Source organism: Lytechinus pictus, chromosome 13 (assembly GCF_037042905.1).
Source record: "Lytechinus pictus isolate F3 Inbred chromosome 13, Lp3.0, whole genome shotgun sequence".
Lineage (NCBI taxonomy): Eukaryota > Metazoa > Echinodermata > Echinoidea > Temnopleuroida > Toxopneustidae > Lytechinus > Lytechinus pictus.
The window spans coordinates 23,723,176-23,742,561 of NC_087257.1; the positions used below are offsets into that span (position 1 = coordinate 23,723,176).

Sequence of the window (19,386 nt, forward strand, 5' to 3'; positions counted from 1 at the left end):
TTTCTCTCTACAACAGCTCAATTCTTTTTTTTTTTAAATACATTGTGTCTGTGTAACTGAGAGTTAAACAAGTCTGATAAACTCGGCAAAAATTCTTTTGATACAGTATAGATTTGAACTTCACCCAATCAATGGGCACAGGATTAGAAACTTGTGACAGAAGCTTGGTACTTGGCAATGATAACAAAGTTTCCAACACGGGTCCGAGATATTATTCTATTAAGGGGACCATTTTTATTTAGTTAAGGGGATCATTGTATTGAAAGTTGTCCGCAATGACAAGATGCCAACAGTTGCCATAGTAACCCTCCGATATATGCGTTTCTCAGCAAATCAAAACTAAAGAAAGTTATCAGATCTTGCAACTCGTCAGACAACAGTGCTACAGGGATGCCTTTTCAACTTATTTTCTGCCATAGAAATCACCCTTTTCATGTAGGAAAGGGGTCATTCTAGATGATTTTCAGACTTTTTAATCAAGTCTTGTGATATCTCAGATGCTATCAGTATTAATTGATTCATCGTCACCAAATCTGAATTCTTTTTCCATTGGTTTTGTTGCTTTCAGTACATCACCACGCCCTCTAAGTCGGATTCCAGCCAGTCGTCGACGTCGTCGCCATCCTCCAATACCCTGCAGCGGTTGAGGAGAAAGAGTCCCCATTCTAGCCGGCGTATGAAGAGCAAGACCGTCAAGAGCTTTCCTAATAATAAGTCTGCCACGTATGCAAGCAAAGTCTTTCATATGGTAGGTACTTTTACTTGCTTTTCATTAAAAAGATTAGTTTTACTGTAATTCCTTGGCCCAATTTAAAGAAGTTTTTGCGATAGGGATGTCTAATTTCCTTCTGAAGGTTTGTAAGTGTCCATGCACATAGAATCTATTAAAATCTGTTGTTTCGTCAAGGATAATGGTAAGTTGTAAGGAGTTGGTTTATTACTGCAGTAACTAAGAGTTGCAAATGACCTGAACAATATAGAGCACCCATACATACTACAATGATATTATCATGGGCTGATAAATTCAAGCAAGAAAATTGAGACACCCTTCATGGTGATTTCCGGTGTTCTACTTGGTTGATAGAAGGCTTGAAAATTGTGAAAATCTTAATATATAGATAAAGGAAATGTAAATCTTGGTCTCAAAGTGGTTAATATTCAGTCTTTGGTGATACTGAATATCTTATGCATTTCTTTATTTCACTGGTCCACCAGTCTCGACCAAAAAATAATATATTCCCGGTGGGCACCAGTAAAAAAAAAAAATAATAATAGAGTTGCTTTTATTCCTGCCTAGATTGGGTTGATTAATTTTTTACAGTTGATAATAATTTGTATCATTTCATTAATATTTTAATGGAAATGATAAAGTGGATATAGAAATCTGGGCAAGAAAGAATATTTGAAAAGTTGCATTCTTTCATAATTTGTTTTTAAGTATGTTTAAAAAGTCAATCTCCACGTAATAGTGTAATACGCCTTTAATTGTATTTAGTGGGGGAATTTAGCAAAAAAATATTCTAAAAAATCCAATTTTTGTTACCACTGTTTTTCACAGGTTAATCAACAACAGGCAGATCAGAAGAAATCCAACGCCCCGTCCCAAAGCACCCAGGGGTCACTGACCCAGGGGAGTCCTTCAACACAGGTCGACAGCAGCTTAGAAGCACAGGGAGAGAGCCAAGGATCTGTGTACCCCGCCCTAGCGGAGTGTTCCCTCCCAGTCGAGAGTGTGTTACATCGTCTGACCTCGTCCATGTGGTGAGTTATGATATTTTTTAGTAAGTTTTTTTTTTAGAGAAGGGGGGGGGGCTTGATTTGCTTTGTCTAAACTATTGAAAGTTAATCTACTGGTTGGTATACTCATAGCCATGTTTTACTTAAACCTGGGTTAACTTAGACCAAACTTTTATGGAGTGCCAGTTGTCATCTTATTCACAAATTAAAAGTTTTTATCATCCTGCTGCAAAAAGTTGTCAAAAAAGTCAATAAGCTGTGAAAAGGGAAGAATAGGAAAAAAAAATGTTTTTAATTTTAATTAAGTGATACGATATAACTGCCATGAATATGGAAGAAAAATGATGAAGCCAGCATTCCATAGGAGTGTTTGAAATTCTGATTTAGACATGGTTAAACCTAAGTTTAATTATAGTACCAGTGATGCCACCCAAGTTAGGCTTGATTATGATTCCAATATGTATTGTAGAGATACATGTATGTAATCCTATTATTAGGTTTTTTTTTTTTAAATTTCATATAGGATTTCTTGTGTAAATGTGACGTGGACGATTGATTCCACATCAATTCTAAGAATCGGGCTTGTAATCAATTGCCATGTTTTGTGAGACGGGGCCAAGATCACTATCGTAAAGCTCAAAAAAATAATCGTAATAAAATATAATTCTGTTTATCTGTGGAGTGTTATGGCCCAGTGGATTAGTCTCTGGACTTTGAGGCAAGAAAGTTATCCACATTGTGCTGCACTTGACCCAGGTGAGGTGAATGGGTACCTGGTAGGATTTATTCCTTGAATGCGTAAGCACCTATTAATACGGCGGCTCAGCTACAGCCGGGGTAATAATATGATACCAAGTATCAAAGCGCAGTTGAGTATATGCACATAGTAACTGCGCTATATAAATGGACATATTATTATTATTATCTAAACAAGCTAGGTACAGAATTCTCAAATGAATAAGCGCTCCACTCATGTTAAGTCTGGCTTTGATAAAAATTAATTTTACCTGAGAAAATGTTCTGTTATAAATTCAGAACGCATGAGATCATGAACATCTCTTGTATTCTTTCGTTACTCCAGGTCTAGAGGTCTTGGTCAGCTAGTCCGGGCCAGGAATATCAGGACTATCGGGGACCTGTCCTCTCTATCACCCATGCAGGTAAGAGAGCATTTGCATTGTTGCAAGTTTTGTGTTTTCTACTGGGGAGGGGTGGTGTGGTAAGTTGGGATTAATATAAATATAAATTTTATTGTAATTAATGGTGGGTCATTACAGTTTTTTTTTATTTTTAATAACATGTATAATTCTTTTGCTCGTGGATCTTTGTACTGATTAAAAGATAAATGAAGAAATATGAACTGGTTTAAATTCCACTTTTTATGTTTCTAATTTTCACATGATATTTTAATTTCATAACTTAAATGAACAAATATGATATCGCCCAGTTTAGTGTATGCCTTCATATTTATTTACAACTTTTTCCCTTCCTTCAAGGTGGCACTAAACTATTGTGCCATCTCGCAGTGCAGTTGTAACCTTAAGTATTGTGGAACGGGACGACGTTGTAACATTAGAGGCTGATAAATTCAAGCAAGGAAATCAAGGATTTCTGTGCAGATAGTCTTTCCATAATACAATTTCATTCATTGAAAGTCTTTCTTCCTTCCTTTTATTTCTTGTGCTTCATTCTCAAAAAATTCAAAATGATAATTGTTCGTTATAGGTTCAATCACTGCCAATCAAGTCTCCCAAAGTCAGTCATCTCAAGCATATCCTGGGAAAATTCCAAACAGAAAAGGTAATGGATGGGACTGAACCATCAAATGATGGGGTTTTGTGTGTGTATTTATTCATTGATAGCCCAATTAGATTTTTTTTTTTGTTGCTACATGTATTTTGAGACTTACGTGTTTTGATTATTTCAATCTAAAATGGCTGAAAACAAATCTTTGGGTGTGTTTATGGGACCGAAACCATCTGGAGATGAATATTATTATCATATTATTTTGCAGATATTTTTGATGTACTTACATTATGTTTTGACTTCAACCAGACATTGAGAAATATCAGAAAAGATATGATTTGAAGAAAATTTTTATGTTTATTAAAAGAAATGAAGCTCTTCAGGACTTTTTGATATAGGAATTGCTCAGTGTCTTTCAGACATGTAGTTTGATATTTGAATTAATTTGAGATTTTTTCTTCCTCTCTTTTCTCAGTTCCCAGAATCTAAAGGTACAGACATTGATTTGCTGACAAAGACAGACAGCGGTGCAAAAGGTAAGAAAATGAACAGATATTTATCTCTTTGCTTTTGAAAATAAAACCCATTCAATAATACCACTTGAAGAGGAATGAAAGGGAGGAAACTTTTTTTCTTGACCCTTGTTTAAAATGTATTGCGAATTGAAAATAGCCAATGTGATACATGTACTTAATGACATTTATTCTCTGATTTATTTTTCGATGGTTCATTTTTGTCTCGCCTGCATAGCAGAGCGAGACTATAGGCGCCGCTTTTCCGACGGCGGCGGCGTCAACATCAAATCTTAAACTAAGGTTAAGTTTTTGAAATGACATCTATATGGACCTAGTTCATGAAACTTAGACATAAGGTTAATCAAGTATTACTGAACATCCTGCCTGAGTTACAGGTCACATGACTAAGGTCAAAGGTCATTTAGGGTCAATGAACTTAGACCATGTTGGGAGAATTATTTTCAAAATCTTAACCGAAGGTTAAGTTTTTGAAATGACATCATAACTTAGAAAGTATATGGACCTAGTTCATGAAACTTGGGCATAAGATTAATCAAGTATTAGTGAACATCCTGCTCGAGTTTCAGGTCACATGACCAAGGTCAAAGGTCATTTAGGGTCAATGAACTTTGGTCAAGTTGGGGGTATTTGTTGAATTACTATCATAACTTTGAAAATTTATGGATCTAGTTCATGAAACTTGGACATTAGGTTAATCAAGTACCACTGAATATCCTGTGCGAGTTTCAGGTCACATGACCATGGTCAATAGTCATTTAAGGTCAATGAACTTTGGCCGTGTTGGGGGTCTTTGTTAAATTACCATCCTAACTCTGAAGGTTTATGGATCTAGTTCATAAAAGTTGGACATAAGAGTAATCGAGTATCACTGAACATCCTGTACGAGTTTCAGGTCACATGACCATGGTCAAAGGTCATTTAAGGTCAATGAACTTTGGCCGTGTTGGCCATCATAACTTTGAAAGTTTATGGATAGAGTGAATGAAATGTGGACATGGGTGTAGTTGACAAGTCTTAAGTCACCGTTCAAATGTCATCTATGGTCAATGAACGTGGTATTATGTCATTATATGAATGGTGTTTTTGTGAATGATTATCTTACAGTAGTTTTCAAAGTTAGCACTGCTGCTATATTAAATCGCGTAATGCAGGCGAGACTGCCAGAGGCGTTCCACTTGTTGTCTCAGATTTCCGTTTCAATGTTAGCAATTATGGCTTATGATTTGCAATTTGATTTAAGGTTTATTTCTTTCTCTTTAAAGTAGGTAGGTTAAAATAGTTTAATTCTAAATGTTAAAGCATGGAATTGATTCAATGTAAAAAAGTGTTGCATGTATGCAGAAAATAAGTAAGCATCCAACACGTTCACCTTTTCCCCTGATGATTATAATTATGTTTTGTTTTGTTTTTTAATTGTTATTAGCAGATGAAGGCAGCTCAACACCTCCAGGCAGACCTGCAGGTCAAAGGTCAACCAACGTTGCCATGGAGATGACCTCTAAGGATTCCAGCAGTTTGTCACCACCCAGGAGTCCCCGATCAACACCCGATGCCAATCTCCTTGGACGACTGACCGGTCTGGTTTCCGATTTCAGAGAGGGTGCCCTCGATTCTTTGCCTGCCATCGATCTGTTCCGAGCTCACCAGCACGTCAATGAACTGACGGATATTATCATGGATGCTCTTAAGATGAAGTGCAATTCACCCAGTATGTCAAAAGATAACTGAGGTCAGAGGTCAAAGGTCATACATCAGTAGTGCCTTGTTTAGATGCTCATCCTGATGGACCATAGATGAGATAATTTATAGTACTGAATACTTATGTGGAGTTTTACCAATTGAGCTGTGAGTGATTAAGATTTAAAAATAGTTCTTCCACTCCTATTCTCTCTCTTGCTTTCTCTCCTCTCTGAGAGACCCAGATGTGATGTTCCTTTTTTTGTTATTGATGGTCATTTATTCATGCTTCTTTACAATGTTTGTTGCCAATTTTATGTGCCTTACAAGATATCCAAGATTTTGTCTGTTTATTTTGCCTTTATTCACAAAATGTTTTTATTGCATGTAAGGATTAGGAACTTTCACTTTCTACTGACCAGCACATCATTTTGTTATTGCCTGTATTTCTTTCATATCTTTTTTTTTTGCAATCGTCTATGAATTGATTCTGACAATGCTTTACATAAGGCACTGGACTGTTATTACGAGCAGCTTAATTTCTAAATATTTTTTATTTTATTTTAGGTACATTCATTTGGAATTACAGTCTCTGAATCAGGAATGGAATCATGCTTTTAGCCTTTCTCAAAGACATTCTAAAATTTCATTCTATTTATTATTATTCTGTGTAAGTTCCCAGTTTTCCAGTGGTTGAAATTTATTTATTGACTGAATTTCTCGTCTACGTGAGTGTTTTTTTTGTGTGTGTAATCTAACAGTAATATTTTGTATAAGTACATGTAGTACATACTAAAAATTTACAATGAAGTTTGATGATTGATAGAGGTATGGTATCATCAGAATGGAAATAATACATGTACTAGATCCTCAGGCAAAAGGCGCTTTATAAATACAGCTATTATTATTATTAGATGAAGAAATTGCTAATGAAAATAGTGACGCTACTGTCCTGATATTCAGTCATTTCTTCCTGATCCATATTTTAGGTTCACAACATCCAAGTTTACAGGATATATGTAATCATTTGGAAGTTTTATGCTGTTCATACTGGCAACCCTACATTTGACCCTGTGACATTTGCTCCTGTTATAAATTCTCTGAAAACTTTGGGTTATGGTTAGAATTGTTCTTGGTTCAGTGTAGTGTGAAGATTAAGATTAGGATTTAGATTAATAGGTTTGAGATTTTTTTCGTAGATTTTTCACGGGAGCGATTGTTGTTGGAGAAAATGCCATTGTCAAGGGGTCGCTTTGATTTGTTTTGTACAAAATGAGATTAAAAGAAGATCATGATAAGACTATTGAGCTTTAATGGCCCCAAAGATAGACAATATATAACATTTATTTTTGGCATGTCAATCCTTTCCCCAATGAAAAGCATTGCCTTGTATTATTTTCAGCCGTTGAGTGATAAAAAGCAAACAAACCTTGTTGATATTAAGAGCTATTGATCACATTTATTTTGAGCTGTTAGATCTCTTTTATTCCCTAGTGTATTCCATGAATAAGATTGATGTCTAGAATTTGTGTTGAAAATCTTAATTTTTGCTGGTATGTACACATTAAAAAAAATGTTATTGCAAGTTGTTTATTTGTTAAGAGTACACCTCAGATGGCATATTGATTTATTCAATTTTGTTTTTAAAGCAATGAAAGTCATTCAATTTTGATAAATACTTTGTTTTCATATGTTACTATACCGTAAGTGTAATTCTGGTGCTCCTGAATTAAGTAGCGTAAAATATTTTGACAGGGATAGGGGTATTTAGCCTTGGTCCAGATTTTAGATGATTATTTTACAGCAGGATTGAAGTTGGGGGAATAGTTTGGCATAATCACAAGTTCACAACAACAAAATAAACATCAAAATATGTTTTTGTTTATGTTTTCAGAATTTTTTCCTAGTTTTAGAAAATGGAAATTATTTGCAGTCGGGAGAGGATTAGAATTTATTTCCCCTCTAATATTGTTTATCCTAGTTAAAATATGAAACATGGTTGTCTTTAGTATGTACATGACTTTATGTGGTACTAATTCGGTGCTGAAAAGTGCATTTTTGTAAATAATTTGTACGTTTAATGACAATGAACAAATATTGATTTTTGCAGTTTTTTAATATGTGAATGAAGGATCATATCATGTATACTGTTTGATGCCATATATCACTGTCAAATTTTTAGATATGAAAGGATATTGGTGTTAAGAAAGATATTGTAGATGTTCTTTTCTTTTTTTCATAAAAACCTGTTGTCAACTGAAGATTTGAGATGTTAATAAAGATATTCTAATATTAAAACAAGTGACTTTGTTATTTTGTATGGAATTAGGGCTGTGTAGTTTATATGAATTGTAATTTAACAAGATTTCCATAACACAAATTTTGATTGATGAAAATGAAGATTGTGATGACAACAATGATTATGGCTTTCAAAATGGTGAAGTGGTGGTAATGATTGTTAGTCGTGATGATTGGGGCGGTGATAGAGATGATGAACATGGCGATGGTGAAGACAAACCTAGTCAAGCAAAGAAAATATCAAAGAAACAAAATGTTATGTTCATCAATATATAGATATCTATTTGATAATCTGCACAAGATAATTTACAATTTCACATGATATTGGTAACATGCTTGGAATGAATGAATAGAACAAGTCAAGTGGAAGAATAAGAGACAAAAACACGGGTCCACGTAGAATATGCATCATATATCACAAGAGACAAGAAAAAGAGCTATTTTCTCTGAGAATTTGCTAAAGACTTTTAAACAAAATCCATATGCTACAGCAGTACAGTACGAGATCTCTCTCCAAAGAACAAGAATTGACCTATTGGAAAACTCTAATATTCTGTTATCTGAATTCCACTCTGCCGAGATCAGTTGAAATTCAGTTCAATTCAACATTTATTTCCAATGTATAAGCATTAATAGATTTCTAGAACTTATAATATAATGGAAGTAACGACTCGGTAAGCAAAGCTTGTAACGAGTGCATTGTGAGATAAAGACCCCCCCAAAAAAAAATATGTGGGAATATTTTTCTGAGGTTACACAACCAAGTATTTAGACACATTTTACACAATATTCTATTGCTGAAATTATTATTTTGTGGTTTCTCTTTTTCTGCAATTTGACAAACACCGCAAATAAATTGCACATTTCATGAAAGACACATACATTTGAGGGAACAAAAGACAATTAAATTCTAAAATATCTCGTCTCGAAGAAAGTTCTTTAAAAATTATGTTCATGAAATGTATGGCATGCGTTTAAATATAGAACCGATATCAAGTACTGTTTTTCATATGGAAAACATCTGTAAAGCATAGAGACATAAACTTTTCATTACATCAGAGCGCGGTTCATAAAGATCACTCTTAAATTCCATTTGCATGTGGAAAATAATGCATCACTGAAAAAGGAGACATGCTCTGCCACATATTTAACAATGAGATTATGTGATAAATAATATTCGTATTGGCGTTCATAAGGTCACACCTATTTGTGAAACACCCTTGTAGCCACATGGCATGCAACACCGCTTGGTCTGTGTTGCAATTTTCTGTTTCTTTTGGCATGATGGGATGGCTAATCTTCGCATAAATACACACATACTTTGATGATAAAAGGAGAAACTAATCCTAACACAGCTTTATTCACCATAAATCTGAACACAGACCTACATGGACAAAGTAAATAAAAATCTATACATATACTTCATTCCCATAATACCGTATGTCATCCTTGTTTTGGTGGTTTCCAACAGATATGACAAAAGAAATTAAGACTGACTAGGCCTTATGCATTGAGGTCATAGCCCCGCCAACTTGGAGACTGAAGCCATCCCCTCGCATGTGTTGGTGATCTGCAGCTGGCACATCTCTGACAACTCCATTTTACATGTATTCCTATATCCTCTAAGGGAGGGCGCTGCAAGATTATGACATCATTTTATCAGTGTATAAAAGCTGCAAGATTGCAGTTGCCTGTATGATGGTATTACCATGCTGCAGTCCTATCCATATAAAAATGTAATCATAACAAAGTCACATGGTCCAATATCATCAACGATACAAGTACAATGATAACCATTCAACTGCTTAATAAGTACATTTAAATGTGTAAAGGCCACCGCAGACCTTTTTTTTTTTTAGGTTCAAATTAGCTGTAAGGTTACTAATTAACAATTTTGGATAATTGCAAGCATTTATTTTGGAGTAAAGGCCAAATTGATTTCAAATCGTAGTCAATTGTGCAATTGGATATGATGTCATTACGACTTTGTTTTTTTTCTAATAAGGATGATGACATATAGTCACAGATTTTAACATAAGTGTTTGTACAACAATTAAAAACTTAACACAGTAAGATGTTCCAAGTCTCAATTATTACGTTTTATTCAAAAATTGGGTCACAGACCAATCTCAAGGTGTGCGGTGGCCTTAAGCCTTAGTTGTATATTGATTGGGGTCATTTAAAGATTCTTTGATTTGATAGGTAATGAATAAATAAAACTACTAACCATATCTACCCCACTTTTGTTCATTGGTATGTTAACTTGAATATTACAAGGAACATCAGATCAGTCAGAACAGGGAAAGAGCCACTAAACTGATTGTCATCTGAAAATGATAAATTATTACAAAATCTGACTCTCTGAAAAAAAGTATTTATGTTGATATTTCTCGAAACATGTTAATGATGATGAAGACGACTATAATAATGACAATGATGACGAGGATGATGATGACAATGATGATATTGATGAGAGTGTGATGATGACATTATAATAATGATTATGATGGTCATATATCATCACCACTGGCGGATCCAGGGGGACAGGGGGGACAGCCAGCCCATGCCCCCCCCCCCTTTCAGATGCACAATTAAAACTTGTCATGAAAAAATGCCGTTAAAACAGAAGTGTGCCCCCCTTTTGAAACTGAAGACCTTTTTTTTTTTTTTGCTTGTCAGATTTTTTCATGGACAAAATCCCCTTAATTTTTGGTTAAAAACCTTTTTTTTATTTTTTTTTGCTTGTCAAATTTTTCCTCGAGAAAATGTGCCCCCCCCTTTCGAAAAATCCTGGATCCGTCCCTGATCATCACCATAATCATCATGACAATGATGATTATGATGATACATGATGTTTAGTATAACGGTGATGGTGGTAGTGGATGTGGTGGTGATAACGGTGATAATATGCCACTCTTGAATATCATTACAAATAATTTTCTTTAACTTCTAGCCCATACACCTGAATTAAGAGTGGCAATATACATCTCGTCAAAGTAAAGGATTGTCATGGTAAACTCCACAATGACACACGTAAACTTTGCACAATAAAATATCTTCTACAACTGGCACACAATCCGTCTGCTACGTACACTACAAACAAAAACTTAAATAAAACACAATGTTGGATTTCACTTTCTTTGCAATACCTACTTTAGCACACATTTATATACATGTATCCATGCATATATCAATTTCCAGGTAGGAATAAATAAACAACAATTAACAAAAAAATACAAAATCTACATTCTAATTATGACAGCCACAAGAATAGCATAAAAGCAGGAAATGTTAAAACATAATTGAAATAGAATGTGTCATAATGTACGTAACAAGCATATCTATAATTGATAATCAATCGTATAAAACTGGGCCTAAATTAAAAAATTGCATTCAAAACTTATATCAATTTAAGATAAGTGGTAAAATTACTTACTGTGTTTTCAAGCCGAAGGAATTAATCATAAAATCAGATTTACAATAAATCACTAACCTCAGTGTTACAGGGTTCTGCTAACACATTTCAAACACAAGAGTGTCTGAATAATAATGTACCTGAATAATGGACGGTTTGCAACTACTAGCAAAGGATTTAATGACAAACAGGTATGTATTCATACACATTTTCTTTTTCAATGCATATTTTTGGCAAGCTTGAAAAATGAAGTACGGCTGTATGCTTAATCATACCAAACTCAAAATATCATAATCAATGACACACGAATCAAACAAAGTATCTTATAACTCACAATATTGCTATGACTGTTCATAGAGACTATTAATAAGAACACTCAATAACAATCTTTTAATCTTTGACACAAGAACCTTTTTTGTTTCATAATTCTTGAAACTCATTTCTATAAACTAGATTCTATCATTTTAAAGCTCACAAATAAGTTAGTATAAATAAAATCGTATGGCAGTAGACATAAATGAACACTGTACACATGATTAATAAAATCAAATCAAATAAGAAAATCATTAGAATCTCCATTCATCTTATCTGAGCATACTCTGGTACCAAGATAAGTTACCCCAAAAAATATTCCAAAAATGTTGATGTAATATTTATAATAATGTTCCATAGATCAATGATATCGATATTTGAATTTGTGATTAGTTTTAGTTACATCATGGTGGATTCGGGAGAATAACTTGTGGGCCTTGGTCATTTAGTTGGCACTTTGCATACCCAGAATAATACATCTGAAACTATAGTACTTAACATGTTTAAATACTAAATTTTACATATTTTTTTTCTTTTTGTACAAAATGAAAAGAAATATTAATGAAGGATGTATTTCAACTCATCATTAATCTTTATAAACCTTCATCAAATCTGGATTTGAAAATGAATTTAATTTTGATGGCTTGGATAAGTATATGATCAGTCCTAAATCATACAATCAAAAGACATTCTCTCTTACAAAAGGTTTTGTTTTCATAAGCAGCTCAATGCACGGCACTCTGAATTTACTCAAACTGCATGAGAGTGTTTTTGTAAGTACATGAAATAAGATGCATAAAACTTATAAAGTCTTCGCAATACACAGTAACTCTGAAGAGATAACTATACTACGCAGATTTCTATCAAATGATGCGTTGATTATTTCCTCCAACACTTTATCTTCTGGCCTACTATAATAAATTTACTGGGTGTTTTTTTGTCCAATCAGGGGGCCAAAAGGCTGGCTCTTGTAATAAAATAATTCTAGAATACACAATACTAAAACTAATATATTACTTTGAAAAACAATCTGGTATGTTATATCTGATAATGTTAACATTCTATAGAAGTGCACACAGCTATGACTGGCCACCAAGGAGGGGGGAGGCAGGCTGGAGGCTGATGGGAAGAGGCATGGCCGATGCGTTTACGAGGACATCGGAGGGGTTGCAGTACGCGAACCCCTCGCTCTGGGTGCAGGTGGTGAGGTTGCGATCGACGATCATGGTGACGATGCCGGATATGATGATGATGAGTCCTACGAATGAGATCAGGAGGGAGGGAAGTTTGTCCCGACCGTAGATGGAGCCCTCCGCCACGCGTAGGTAGCACAATGATGGGAAACAGATGAGGGGCACTGCACAGATAACCCCCTAGACAAGATGAAAACACAGAATATGACATTATTTTCTGCTTTAGATTTTCATAGTCGAGGATAATGGGTATAAATTTAGAGTAGTTTATCCTATTCAGGACATGAACACACTTCTGGTTTGGCCCAAGAACATTTTTGGCAGATCCCTGCAACTTTTACAATATAGATTAGATGAAAGAGTACAAAATCTGCAAATACTATTCCTTTTTTTTATTCTGTCAGTTGTTTTCATTCATTTGTTTCAAAACAATGTTCAAATGAATAAGTACAATTTAAAATTGGCAATGCAATGGAGTCATCAAAATCACTGTTAGTCCTACTAAATTAGCAAAATTTTAAACTTTTTAAATATATTTTCAAGAAAAAAATGCAGAAGCTAAAAAAAAAAAAATGCTGCAAATGAGGTCTGGTGAGCTCTCATCTTGGGTCAGGGTTTGAATCCCAGCCATAAAATATTTTCCATCAGCATTAAACCTATCCATTGTGCTGCACCCAACCCAGGTGAGGTGAGTGTGTTGTAGCCTTGTGCACAGAGTGCTGGAAATGGTAGCTGGAACTAAGCTAGGGAAATATATAGTGCACCACAACACGCAACTAGATAAATGGCACTTCAGAATTGCACCATACATTATTACAATTAATAAAACCTGATAAAAAAATGCATCATATAACGTGTCTTACGTTGACAGTGAGAACCAAGCCAAGACATGAAGTACTCATGGAGATACCAAGAACAAGACCTACGATGATGAGGGTGAGAATGAGATGTCTTTGGAGAGGTTGAGGTGAATCGACCCATCCCTGACGGACCATCGTGTTTTCAATTACCTGTGGATTGAATCAGAATCTCGTGTTAGAAAATGGGAAAACATGACGAAAGAGCTCCGTTTGATAACACTATACCCCTCTTCTCCAAGTACGAAAACCCTACTGCCCCAGGCATGCAATGTAAGTATCAAAACACCTGTTTCTTGACCTCGGTCCGAAGATAACACAACAGCCCGAGTGCGGTCCGGGAAAACATGTCGCCATTTTTTATTCACTTACTTTCCTTATTTCGAGGTTGATTTTCTTTGTTCGAAATTGAAAATGGGCTAGCATTGAATTTCTGAATACAATATGCCTTTGAAAACGTGATTAAATATCGAATACAATAATTTAATTCCGAAGGTCCTTCTACAGGCAGAGAAGACTTACGTAATAGCACAGCTGTTGTTATCATTTCGTCCTTGGCTCAACGCTCATAATCTGGCCTGTGGGGATTACCTGGCCAAGCGGGGTTGATCAGGCGGGTGTTTCATAAAGCTGTTCGTAAGTTAAGAGCGACTGGTGATCATGTCTTGCGGTAAATGGTACAATTGGCGATGATCACCAGTCGTTGTTAAAGTCGCTCTTAACTTATGAACAGCTTTATGAAACGACCCCCAGGGCTTGGAAATGATGTTTTAGATTTTCAAACGCAAAATGGGGTGAAATACCGCAGTTTGCAATCCGAACTGCGGTCCGTTCCCAAACGGGGGTAAGACGTAATGAGAACTTTGTATTCACCATTGTTCTATAAATTATTCATCATTATTCTCATTAAAACATAAAGGAAATCATCAATCAAGAATACAATGTTATTGTTTTATGGCAAACAATGAACAAAAACTTACAATAAATTGTAAATATGAATGGTGTCACTTTAATGTTACAGGGCTTTCGCCATGCACTAACACCATCACCATTACATTCATCATACTCCTAATTTCAGTCCTAATCAATATCATCATCAGCATCATCATCAACCCTATCATTGCTACCATAACAACTATTTTCTCTTGCTCCTCTCCCCGTCATTATCAACACACGACCACCATCATCATCATTATCATCATCATCATCACTGCTACCATAGTAATCATTTTCTCCTGCTCCTCTCCCCGTCACTATCGACACACCATCAGCAGCATCATCATCATCATCATCATCATCACCATCAACACCTTCATCATCGTCATTGTCGTCGTCACCATCACCGTCATCACCACCACCACCACGACCATCAGAGGCACCAGCACCAACACCACGATTATTTCTATTTCCATTGTCATCAAAGTCTCATCCTCAACCATCAACAACAGCCACCACCATCATCACTGTTACAACCATCATTTCTTTCTCCTCTTCTACCTCATTGATATCATCACCATCACACCACCACTACCATCTCCATAATAGCATCCTCTTAACTTACTAACTCCAAACAGTTTGGAACTTTAGTTTACAACCTCCCTCCCCTCTTGTAACTTTTGAGAAAAAAATCTTCTAAAAAATGTGTTTTAAACCCAGGGGGGCCACTTACATCGACGAGTGGATACCATGCGTGACCAAAGAAACATGTAAAAAGGATCTCTTTTTTTCAACATACATGTAGGGCATGTCACGTACGTAACGTAATAAGGGTGTCAAAAAAGCTAAAATAATGAAAAAATTGTATATATTTCACTTGGAAAGCTACGTGTTTACGGTCCAATTTGCGAGGGTATGCTATTGAAATACTATAAAGGATGTACTTTTTGCACCAACACTACGTGTTTAGGGTCCTGTGGGAGATGGAGCCGTCTATTAAGTTGTTTGTTTGTTTGCTTCTCTGATATAATAAACTCAAATGTGCATACACATACCAGAAAAAGGAATGCTGCTAATGCTGGGGTTGTTAAACTATCGCTGTACTTGTTTAGGGGGTCAAAGTGAGGGAATACTTAGGCGAGGCGTCAAAACCCCAAATGCGTTCCAACGCGTGCATAGCCATTGTTCCATAATGAGAGTGTGCAAAGGAGTTCCAAGAGATTAGTACGAAGTACCGTTATATTCTACATTAAAGCTAATTTGCATAATCCGTACACGCTGGGGAACGGGGCAATTATTATCTCGATCGCTATTGGCTAATCCGCCGGAGCGTCGCACGAGAATACACTGAATAGTGCAGGTTCACATACACATACACACACAGCGCGCGCGTACACTTCACATAAAATGAGGTCAGTGTTCGGCGTGCACGTCGGATCAACATTTGCAGCGAAGCTTTGCAGCGAATGCAGCGCGTGAGGTGCGGGCGGATCTACGAGAGGGGGGAATAGGGGTTGCCTGGGGCTAGCTTCCTGTACAAAGTACCAATTAAAAAAAAAAAAATCCGTGTTTACGAGAGTCGCGCAAGCAAAACGGTGGCGGATTAGGACATGCTTTTAAATTGTTTTGAGGGGCGAACGAGTGAAAATATATTTTGTATACCTTTCGTTATGAACTCCCGTTCTCCATGACGAAATGTAATTGACGAAAGGAAAGTAAAACAAAATAGAAGTCACAAACATCTCAGAATAGTTTGCGATCTATCAGGACATGTTTTAAAATTGATTTTAGGTGTCAACAAGTTAAAATATATTTGATATACCTTTCGTTGTAATCCCTTGTTCTCCGTTAAGAAATATTAAATACGTCTTTTCTCGACGATGTTGGAAACGTAAATAAAACAGAATAGAAGTCACAAACATCTCAGATGGGTGTGCGATCTATCACAACATGTTTTAAAGCTGTTTTTAGGGGTCAACAAGTTAAAATAGATTTGATATACCTTCCGTTATGATCCCCTGTTCTCCGTAAAGAAATATTAAAGATGCATTTTCTCGAAAAAGTTGGAAACGTCGATAAAACAAAATAGAAGTTGGTAGCATCTCATATTTATTGGTGATTCATATTTTTCGAGGGGTCAACAAGTTAAAATATATTTGATATACCTTTCGTTTTGATCCCTTGTTGTCCGTTAAAAATATTAAATACGTCTTTTCTTGACGATGTTGGAAACGTAAATAAAACAGAATAGAAGTCACAAACATCTCATATGGGTGTGCGATCTATCAGGACATGTTTTAAAATTGTTTTTAGGTGTCAACAAGTTAAATTATATTTGATATACCTTTCGTTGTGATCCCTTGTTCTCCGTTAAGAAATATTAAATAGGTCTTTTCTCGACGATGTTGGAAACGTAAATAAAACAGAATAGAAGTCACAAACATCTCAAATTGGGGTGCGATCTATCAGGACACGTTTTAAAATTGTTTTTAGGTGTCAACAAGTTAAATTATATTTGATATACCTTTCGTTGTGATCCCTTGTTCTCCGTTAAGAGATATTAAATGCGTCTTTTCTCGACGATGTTGGAAACGTAGATAAAACAAAATAGAAGTCACAAACATCTCAGATGGGTGTGCGATCTATCAGGACATGTTTTAAAATTGTTTTTAGGTGTCAACAAGTTAAAATAGATTTGATATACCTTTCGTTATGATCCCTTGTTCTCCGTTAAGAAATATTAAATACGTCTTTTCTCGACGATGTTGGAAACGTAAATAAAACAAAAGAAGTCACAAACATCTCAGATGGGTGTGCGATCTATCAGGACATGTTTTAAAATTGTTTTTAGGGGTCAACAAGTTAAAATAGATTTGATATACCTTTCGTTATGATCCCCTGTTATCCGTTAAGAAATATTAAAGATGCATTTTCTCGACAAAGTTGGAAACGTAGATAAAACAGAATAAAAGTCACAAACATCTCAGATGGGTGTGCGATCTATCAGGGCATGATTGAAAAATTTTCGAGGGGTCAACAAGTTAAAATAGATTTGATATACCTTTCGTTATGATCCCTTGTTCTCCGTTAAGAAATATTAAATACGTCTTTTCTTGACGATGTTGGAAACGTAAATAAAACAGAATAGAAGTCAAACACATCTCAGATGGGTGTGCGATCTATCAGGACATGTTTTAAAATTAATTTTAGGTGTCAACAAGTTAAAATAGATTTGATATACCTTTCGTTATGATCCCTTGTTCTCCGTTAAGAAATATTAAATACGTCTTTTCTTGACGATGTTGGAAACGTAAATAAAACAATATAAGTCACAAACGTCTCAAATGGGTGTGCGATCTATCACAACATGTTTTAAAGCTATTTTTAGGGGTCAACAAGTTAAAATAGATTTGATATACCTTCCGTTATGATCCCCTGTTCTCCGTAAAGAAATATTAAAGATGCATTTTCTCGACAAAGTTGGAAACGTAGATAAAACAAAATAAAAGTCACAAACATCGCAGATGGGTGTGCGATCTATCAGGGCATGATTGAAAAAAATTCGAGGGGTCAACAAGTTAAAATAGATTTGATATACATTTCGTTATGATCCCTTGTTCTCCGTTAAGAAATATTAAATACGTCTTTTTTTGACGATGTTGGAAACGTAAATAAAACAGAATAGAAGTCACAAACATCTCAAATTGGTGTGCGATCTATCAGGACATGTTTTAAAATTGTTTTTAGGGGTCAACAAGTTAAAATAGATTTGATATACCTTTCGTTATGATCCCCTGTTATCCGTTAAGAAATATTAAAGATGCATTTTCTCGACAAGTTGGAAACGTAAATAAGACAAAATAGAAGTCAGTTGGTAGCCTTTCATAATTATTTGCGATCTATCAGGACATCTTTTAAGATTGTTTGAAGGTGACAAATCGTATCAAGGTTATACCGAGGTTGTTTTACCTGACTGCTAAGAAAGCACGAATGCATGTGAACAAGCAACCAGGGGACGAACGGCTTAAGGTCCTCTCCGAGGGACCTGGTAATGAGGATAAATGCCTTACCAAAGGGCACTAGCGCACCACTTGGGAATCGAACCCGGTTCACCGGAATCCGAAACCCCCGCTCTACCGACTGAGCTATCGCGCCTCAGCTATATAGCGCTGCACGCTTGCATTTTGATTGGCGAGTTATGTATGTCTCAATATTGATTATACAACAAACTACTTGAAATCCCCTTTTCATGACAGTTTATCAAAAAAATTGGCTCACGGTTTGCGTTCGCATTAATGATTAAATATATTAACTTGATGCATCATATTTATAGTTACAAAGGTGCTTGAAATGTCCAGATTTCAGGCCATAATATCATCAGATTTCGCGCCCTCATTATGCATTCATGAATATTTAAGATATTTCGGGTGATTTCATGCAACGGTCTAGAGTGGGCCATAATGTGCCTGCACTGTACATCTATAGGTCCTTGGTTGAAGTCAACGATCCTATATAACGACCCCTTGAACCTGAATTGGGTCAATTACGCCGTCTAGCACGTTTTGAGAACAATGGATGAAGGTGTGAAAATCACAAAGCAGCTAACAATAGGAAAAATCCGTTTCAATTGAAGTTACGCTATAGAATGCGTATAGCGGTTTGAATGTGAAACCCTGAAC

At 35.6% G+C, this 19,386-nt stretch overlaps 2 protein-coding genes across 3 annotated transcripts in view; one reads left to right on the plus strand and one right to left on the minus strand.

Moving 5' to 3' along the window:
- The window catches only part of LOC129275254 (telomere-associated protein RIF1-like), a 35,812-nt gene extending 27,815 nt beyond the window's left edge, over positions 1-7,997 (plus strand). Inside the window, exons 28-33 of one of the 2 annotated variants that reach the window (XM_064108819.1) lie at positions 569-748; positions 1,559-1,761; positions 2,819-2,897; positions 3,463-3,537; positions 3,959-4,019; positions 5,443-7,997. In XM_064108819.1, the coding sequence (XP_063964889.1) occupies positions 569-748; positions 1,559-1,761; positions 2,819-2,897; positions 3,463-3,537; positions 3,959-4,019; positions 5,443-5,747 (903 nt within the window). In that variant the 3' untranslated portion in view covers positions 5,748-7,997. The remainder of the gene's footprint in view (positions 1-568; positions 749-1,558; positions 1,762-2,818; positions 2,898-3,462; positions 3,538-3,958; positions 4,020-5,442) is intronic. The other variant, XM_064108820.1, reaches the window with a different exon arrangement.
- Positions 7,998-8,250: 253 nt separating this feature from the next.
- On the minus strand, positions 8,251-15,955 carry LOC135156408 (putative sodium-coupled neutral amino acid transporter 11). Its single transcript, XM_064108821.1, has 3 exons — positions 15,763-15,955; positions 13,778-13,924; positions 8,251-13,094 (listed from the first exon to the last, which is right to left on the minus strand). The coding sequence occupies exons 2-3, from the start codon at positions 13,907-13,909 to the stop codon at positions 12,801-12,803; spliced, it is 426 nt and encodes a 141-aa protein (XP_063964891.1). The 5' UTR covers positions 13,910-13,924; positions 15,763-15,955; the 3' UTR covers positions 8,251-12,800.
- Positions 15,956-19,386: the final 3,431 nt, after the last annotated feature.

Bases quoted from the DNA above. Each gene is read 5' to 3' on its own strand.
- LOC135156408 (XM_064108821.1), bottom strand. From the start codon at position 13,909: ATGGTCCGTCAGGGATGGGTCGATTCACCTCAACCTCTCCAAAGACAT. The intron at 13,095-13,777 runs GTAAGACACGTT...CATCTTGTCTAG, and splicing joins GCTTGGTTCTCACTGTCAAC to GGGGTTATCTGTGCAGTGCC.